The sequence below is a fragment of the Rhopalosiphum maidis genome, chromosome 4 (assembly GCF_003676215.2).
Source record: "Rhopalosiphum maidis isolate BTI-1 chromosome 4, ASM367621v3, whole genome shotgun sequence".
In the NCBI taxonomy this organism is placed as follows: Eukaryota; Metazoa; Arthropoda; class Insecta; order Hemiptera; family Aphididae; genus Rhopalosiphum; species Rhopalosiphum maidis.
This window is the reverse complement of record NC_040880.1, coordinates 3,996,154-4,004,735: the sequence shown is the minus strand read 5'-3', so window position 1 is coordinate 4,004,735 and position 8,582 is coordinate 3,996,154. Positions and strand designations below refer to the sequence as shown.

At 26.1% G+C, this 8,582-nt stretch overlaps 1 protein-coding gene across 1 annotated transcript; it reads left to right on the top strand.

The window, feature by feature from the left end:
• Positions 1-32: 32 nt before the first annotated feature.
• Positions 33-6,766, top strand: LOC113550721 (RNA exonuclease 1). The gene is made up of 9 exons (XM_026952744.2): positions 33-357; positions 419-649; positions 1,751-1,893; positions 1,956-2,137; positions 2,253-2,569; positions 4,267-4,461; positions 4,533-4,722; positions 4,782-4,928; positions 6,245-6,766. Exons 2-9 carry the CDS (start codon positions 473-475, stop codon positions 6,583-6,585), a joined length of 1,692 nt encoding a protein of 563 aa, XP_026808545.1. The 5' UTR covers positions 33-357; positions 419-472; the 3' UTR covers positions 6,586-6,766.
• Positions 6,767-8,582: the final 1,816 nt, after the last annotated feature.

Below are 8,582 nucleotides of genomic sequence, written 5' to 3'. Positions count from 1 at the left end.
AACAGCAATGCTGGAAAAATGGAAATGGAAAACAAAACAATGACATTACTGTTGTTATATAATAACATTATTAACAATTTGTCGTCAAATAAACTCGGAAAACAGCTGAATTTTCAGCTGTCGTGCATTTTGGTCGAAAACCTTTTTACAATATTTTTGTCAGCGGTCATACTGAGCGATCGTTGGGCTTCATATCAAAATCCTCGCTGCCACCTCGTGGTCGTTATCACGCGTTATCTGTTGACAATAACAACATTAAATTAAACATTTACGTTAATTAGAGTCGACAAGATTCGCGGATCATTTTGAGTCGTGGCTCACGGGTGCCCGGGGTTTCGGAATGCACGACTGTTGATTGTAAGGAATATACGGTCACTACTTACTATTATAGTGTTAAAATAATACTATTTTACCTCAGAACACAGATTATACTTTATTCCGCACGTGGTCTATTCGTTCTTCAACAATTACTATGAAGGGTAAACGAAAGTTGACAGATAAGTCGCCGTTGTTGTCTAGCGCTCAACCAGCCGTCAAACAAAAACGTACTTGCGAGGAACCTAAGTCTACCAACGGTGCGAATACACTTACTGAAGAAGAGTACTCAAAACTAAAACTCTATTTAAAAGAAAAAAAAAAAATTTTAAAAGTGAGTATCTAACTACAAAATGGTTTTATTTTACATCTATACTATTCATAAATTTTAACAAAAAACAACTAAACTGAATGATTTATAATATATTATTATCACAACCCATTTTATTACCGCCTAACATATATAATATTTCTTAAATGTAATTTATACAATATTTTCATATACTCATATTATATTAAGTTATAATATAAATGTCTAAATAAATAATTAGTATATGTTCAATAATCAAATTATGTTAAACAATTTTTATTAAAAAATAATTATAGGTAGTAGCTTTTTCCAGTTTTACAAAATGATAATAAAATGGTGCTAAACATATAAAGATCTGTTAATGCAATTTTTTTTATTTTAGTACCTACAAACAAAAAAATAGTATAAATATAGATTACATTTATCTATAGAATAATAATCAAAAATATATGTTCATAGTTTTAAAAAATAAAAGTATGTATGTATTTAACTATGCATATATGCCTATTTTTAAATTTAAATGTGCTTAATAGTATCAATTATCACCATAATGGATGGATTATTTATATCAATTATTATTTTTGCCTTGGTATTCTTTAAATGAAGATAAATTATGAATATGAGCAAAATTAATTATTTTTTAAATGACCAATTAACCAGTTTTTCTATAAATCGGTAATAGATACAATTAAATCTATTGCCTTACTATATAAACTTTGATATATTGCCATTTCATTTAGTATAACAATTATAATTAAGTAAATTTCTGTAAAAGGATATTTATACAATAATGGTATTATCTACCTAATCATAATCCTATGTAATACATAATATGGTATATCAAAATATCCAATTGTACACTCTATGTATAAACTTATAAAAATTCATATCAGATATTTTTGTGAATAAATTACATTGTTTTATGATACTTTCAAATAGTTTTGTTAGTTAATATTTTTTTGTGTAATAGTCAAATGTTAATTATCAAGTGTATTTAAAAAAAGTATATTTATTTATTTTAACTGACTCAGTTTAAAGACATATTAAAAATGAATACACTAGTATTGTTATAATACATTTTTATAACATTTTTGAATTATTAAAGTTAATAAACCTGTTTTTCAGACTTTCCCAAGAATATTACTAAATGCCCGTGGACAATTGTCACAGTTAAATGAATGTGGTGTCAGTGAAAGTCCGTTATTACCTTCTGATTTAAATGAGTTAATTTTATATTCTGTTTATGGTCCAGGAAAATATGTTCCAAAGTAAGTTGTTGGGTTTGAGAAAAAACTAAGTCATTTTGTAAAAAAATTATTTTAAAATTTAGATGGTCGAGTTTAGAAATGCAATGTAACTTAAATCAAACATGTGTTTTAATAATTGATGGATGTGATGTAAAAACTAAAGAAGATTTATCAAATTTTAATAATTCATTGCCAATGTTTTCAAAGTATAAATTTTTACCACCTATTGAAGTTGAGCTACCCCCAAGTTGGTGTGCTGATAATGGTAAATACTAGATCGTGTTCTTGGAACATTTAATTTATATAAATAGATTTTTGACAAAGAAATTTATTAATTAGAAAATAGTGTGATAAATAATTATACAATTATTTTTCAATAGATACCGATAATTCAACTTCAATAACTGATGAAAAAGCCTCAGAATCAGCTTTAACAACACAAAAAGAAAATGATGAGAAAAAAGAAATTTGCACAAGAACACGCTTACTGATGTCTTTAAACCAAATGATGATTCATAATTATCCTTTACCTACCAATAAACGTCAATTTACAATGGATGGCTTCCGTTATACAAAAAGTCATTACTTGCCTGTTACTGATGAGAGTCCAATGTATGCAATTGATTGTGAAATGTGTTATACATCTATTGGCAGAAATGAACTTACTAGAGTTTCTATTGTTAATGAACAATTAGATGTAAGTTGTTTATAATAATTATATGCAAACGCTCTAAAGTTCATTCATCAGGGGTAGCATTTTAATTATACATACCTTTATTTGGTATTTACATTGAGTCGCTGAAATCTTTCAGAATACAAAAATGTTCTTATTTATAGAAAAATATCAATATGTTTGTAATTAATGAGGATTTAAATACAGTAGAATCCGCTTAATTGGGACACATTGGGCGGTGACCTATTTGTCCCAATTAACCGAATAACTAATAAGCCGAACATTCGTTCTGGACTATGCCAATCTGTCCCTGTTAAGCGGTTGTCCCCTTTATATGGTGTCCCAAATAAGCAGATTCTACTGTATTGATGAATTATTTATATAAAAATCAAATAATTATATCGTTAATTTTAAATTTTATAGTTTAAACTTGTTAGATTTACAACTATTCTAAATACTATATGTCTGTACTAAATGTTATCAGCTTTATAAAAATGCACATGCCAGTAATATGTTATATTTATGATCCATAACTTAAATTTAATTTTTTTTTTGTGGTAATGAAAGTTTTAAACAAAATTACATGCCATCCATATAACAATAAATACATTGTATAAATATAAAATAATGAGTTTATTTATTGATATTAATCTAATAATTCGATGATAAATATATTAATATAATATAAAAAAAATTAAAATTAAAAAATGGAATAATAATACTAATACTTAATAATTAATAATAATAATTCTTTTAAAACAATGATTAATTAAAAAATGTTTATAATGTAAATAATTATAGTTATATTATATTCCCAAAATTCTGTTATATCTTTTAAGATGGTTTCAAACGGATCACTATTGTTTAGTTTTGATCGCCACATAAATTCCGCCATGTAAGAGTCTAAAAAATTTCTATCAGTACCTCTATGTTTTTGTTGCCTCATTTAGCCGAACCCCACAGGTTAGGTTAGGTTCCATATATTGTGTGTGGGCTCCTGAGTTAGGATCCACAAAATTATATATATACCTATGGTTAACTTGATTATGTTGTTGAAATCCATGTTGTATAAAATTAGCATAAGCTTTTCAGCTGTCCGAAAAAATTGTAGAACCATGTTAAATATATTGGTTAATGATAGGTATCAATGTATTTATTGTTATATGGATGGCAGGGCTATAACAAACCAGTACCTTACAAATATTTAACATTACGACGTTAATGTCACTGTTTGCTGGTTTATTTTTAGACCTTATAAAATTCTAAGGCAGCAGTTGTGTAAAGACAGCGGTATACACTCTGGAAACCGCTATATAAATAAATAAACAGCATTTATGTAATTCGACAATTTAATATTCCTCTGTTTTGATTTGAAATATTTCATTGTGAAAAATAAACTTTCATGTCATGTGCATATTAATGTAAATATTAAATAAGTTTAAATGAGCCACATTTTTCATAGTACAAAATATTGTATCTGTTAATAATTATTTCTAAATTCTTATATTTTAAAAATAATTAACTCTTTTCATTAATCCCAAGATTGAACAATTATATAGTAATATTTTTGTATGCTATTAAAATATGAACAATTATGTGTGTTGTAGGTTTGCAATCTCTAGTCTTTACAGTATTTTTTAATATCAAAAATACTATTTGCAACTTACTTTTAAAGTGTCATATTTTAATTTATTTACTTATTTATTATGTTTACTATTTAGGTAATATATGAATCTTTTGTGAAACCCACAAACAAAATTACTAATTATTTAACTGTATATTCTGGAATCACAGCTTCAAAACTTAAAGATGTCAAAACTACTTTAGCAGATGTACAAGAAGATATAATAAATCTATTATCTCCAGATTCGATTTTAATTGGACAATCATTAAATTGTGACTTGGAAGCATTAAAGGTTCAAGCAAATATCTTGGGTTTAAATTGTTTAACCTAAAAGAACCGTTTTTAATAATATATATTTTGCAGTTATTCCATCCATACATTATAGACACCAGTGTTATTTTCAACTTGAATGGAAATAAAGGGTCTAAAAGTAAATTAAAACTTTTGGCCAAAAATTTTTTAGATATGAATATTCAATGTGGTAATCTTGGACATGATTCTATAGAGGACAGTCGTGCTACTATGTTACTCGTACAACTAAAACTGTGCAAATGTATGTTTCAATGTTAAAATTAATCCTCAACTTTTAATATTATTGTATTTTATTTATAGCCCTAACTTACGGAGATGCATATTTAATTGGTCAGAAGAGATTAGCTGAATTTGTAAATAAAAAAACCAAAATAAATGTCAAGCATATAGAAACATTTAAAAAGTTCTTAGCATTATTGCAGAGTGTTTCAGAAAGTTCAGCCAAAGGTGACTATCATTTTAATATGACCATATAATATTTTATTAATTTAAACATATTTTCTCAAGCATAAAAACTTAATTAAAAATATCTTTCTAACTCTGGCGTTAGACATGTAATTTTTTTCAGTTTATTAATAGTTTTAGTTTTAAATATTCGATTAATGAAAAATATACAGCATAGTATTTAATTTTGAATTACAACTCTTTAGCTTTACCCATCTTAAAGTATGAAATAGTAATTTAAAATCCTTATTATAAAAACTATATTTATAATATTGAAAACTTCAAAATTTGTTTTTACTTAATCTGAAAATTTGATCTAACTCTTTCCTTCATATAATAAACTAATATTATGAACCATTAAGTTCTTTTTTTCTTCATATTTTCACATTTTATTTTAATTATATGGTTCTGTATAGAATGTGTCTGGTAAATTTTAGTAAGTTGTAAATGTTAAGATGTTCGTTGGAGAGGCTATATGGGATATTCTATTTTAATCATTTTCATTAAATTGACAATATTCAAATAGTAGATATTTGATGGAGATTTCAAAATTACAAGTTGTGCATAGTTTCTGTTTTATCCATGGGATGTTTATGGATATATCAGGTGTCCTTAAGCGCGTCTTTGTTATATCTTGTTCTCTAGTTAAATTTATTGGGTTAATCCATCTATCCATCATATGTTTTATTTTCTGTTATTTGTTGTCCCTCAGTGCCATAAGTTGGCTTTGGTATTTTTGGCTTCTTATTTAAGGTAATCTTTGGAAAAAGTTGAATATTTTTGATAGTTTGGTCACATGTTGCTTGTTTTATTGATGAGTCTGCCTGCTTTTTTGTTTCCCTCTATTTTAATGTTGCTTGGTATCCATAATAGTATTAAATATTTTTATAAATAGCATTTTTTTTTATATACTTGTTATTAAACGGAATATGGTTAATATTCCATAATTATTAACATATAAATACTATTTAATCATTTCAAAGTTAATAATTAGTGAAAGTAATAACTAATAAGATGTTTATACAAATTTGTATTAAAACAAAATTGTCACTTATTCAAAAGTGATGAAACAAAATGTATTAGAAATTTGTATACCTTTAAAAATAATTTCCAGTAGTCTAGAACTCTAGACATCGTTAGGCCTTCTATAAACTATTGAAGTTCTATTGTATTACTAAATTTATCAATCTATTATAATATTTTTGTATTATTATTTTTTATACCTATTAGTATATACTCATATAAATAATTATAATTATACTTCATTATAAATAAAACCAAAATTTAGCTTCACTAATATGAATTTTAATATTTTATAGGTAAAGTTCATCTAAAAAAGAACCTAATGGCACCATATGATAATATATGGTCAACATCCAAATTAAGTATTGAGGAGCATTCTACCAACAAAGTTGTACTAGAATCTGTGTGTAAATCTATGGAAGACACAACTAATCGGTTTTGCATGGCACACATGCAACTAAAAAATAAAAATAATTTAGACCTAGTAAATCGGTGGTGCGAAAAGTATTGGGCAGCAATGTCTTCATTTGCACTTTGTGCTGTGCTATTTACTGGCTGTGGTGCTGAAGGCAAGAATTCTGTTTGCTTGTTGAATGTCAAGCAACCACCTTTGAATCATTTACAAGATAAATTTTGATATAATTATTGACTATGTATTTTATTTTTAAAATATTGTTAGTTTATTATTATTTCTTCAACAAACTTTGTGATAGTAAAGAAAATACTTTATAATATATTGTTGTTTTTTTTTTACTTTACAAGCTTTGTCAATAAGTATAATTGCACTTTTTAATATAATAAACTTTATTTATCATTTGTTCCAGTTCTAAGTATTTTGTAGTAAATGGTGTTATAGTATAATAATTATTTTTTTCTTGAATTCTTTATGACAAAATGGAGCCTTAGCTGCCGATTGGATGGAATTGAAACAACTGGTGACAATATTATATAGTTTTAGAATGATTCTTATTTTTTTGAATAACAAACAACTTATGAGATTTGTATGGTGTAATCCATTGCAACTCTATTTTTATCAAGACCTCTTAAAAATTCAGTTTTAATCACTTATTAAAATAATAATATGCATAAATCTTATTAATTTATGGTTATGCCCTATGTCACAAACCTCAGTAAAATGTTAATTACCTACTGCATATTTTTACAGAGCATATGGTGTATTGAAGACTTCAGTATAGGTACTACTGCTGAACCACTAATCACAGTTAAATTGTGGAGGATAAAAGGCTTTAAGAGAATTTTTTTACAAAAACGTAAATTTAGTAGTATCGGTTATTAATTTTGTTAGACCATCCAAGTTTCTTTGGTTTAATTCATTTTGTTCAAGATCAATAAAAAATGATATGGGAGTTTGTTTACACATTAGCTGACATGCACATTTAGAGCAGAGAAGTGTTACGTCATAACATGCTTTGAGTAAAATAAATTCTGTAAATTATGAAAAACTATTTGAGATTGAGAGTGAATCATAAAAACATATAGTAACATAAATTTAATCTACTGGCTTAGTCTGTAGAATATTGTATGTTTTTGATTATTAAATTAATTTTCTAAGTGTAAAAATAAATCCATCAAGTCAAAATAAATAAAAAACATCTATGATTTTTGTGTATCCTAATAATTTGTTGCGATTCAGCAGTCTGAGAACTCATGCTAGCATAGGCGTGCGCAAACATTTGTGGCAGGAAGGGCTAAGTCAGTAAAGATTTAGAAACCCGAACTCTGATGGAAAAAACAATTAAAATGTTGCATACTTTAATTTACCTACTCATAATCAGCCATTATTTAAAGCATACATCATTCATATGATAAAAAACAGATATATATATTTTTTTTAAATTAAATAAGAAATATTTTAATTGCCAACACAGTTTTAAATATTAAATAAATAAAATTTCGCAACCTTTAATGGTAATATGTTATTAATGTTATTTTTCACCTACCTATTTAATGTTTTTATGATTTAAAAAAAAATCAAAAATCGTGTATTTAGATCATGTATTTACTATGTATAAAAATTTCGGTACGGCTCGCAGGGTGGGCCACGGCCCACCTGGCCTACGCTTATGCATGCTAGACTGGAGGTGGATTAGTGATGAAAATAAGGTTGAACACTTTAGGGGTCATTATTTATGGCAGAGATGAAAATCAATTAGGTGAAACCATGTTTGACGTTCAAAATAACAAAACATAAACAAGCACAGATATTGCGTTAGGTTGAAAATTTGTTTTGTTTATTACAATTACTTACTAAAGATAAAGAATTCATATTTATATCATATACTTTTTAAGCCCAACGATCACATTAACATCGGTATGTTGCTTTTTTTGACCAGATTTCTGAATTTGTTACATAAAAATTAAAAATACTACATATTAAAAAGTACCTAGTAGATTACAGGACATTTTTGTTAAGAATTCTTAAAAACCTGGGTTAAGCAATCCACAATAAATCTTGTTATTATATCTAAAAAAAATATGAATAAATCTACCAATAGTATTGAGAAAAAATAATTTGATTTCACTTTAATTTATTGATGCTCTTGATAAACGTTTATGCAAATGTTGACTCTAAAGTGGTTATGATCTATTATATGTTAACAAAGATAATTTTTG

Excerpts from the sequence above, each read along its gene's own strand:
- LOC113550721 (XM_026952744.2), top strand. The coding sequence starts at position 473 with ATGAAGGGTAAACGAAAGTTGACAGATAAGTCGCCGTTGTTGTCTAGC. Across the intron at positions 4,462-4,532 it reads GTGACTTGGAAGCATTAAAG|TTATTCCATCCATACATTAT; the intron begins GTTCAAGCAAAT and ends TATATTTTGCAG. Across the intron at positions 4,929-6,244 it reads TTCAGAAAGTTCAGCCAAAG|GTAAAGTTCATCTAAAAAAG; the intron begins GTGACTATCATT and ends AATATTTTATAG.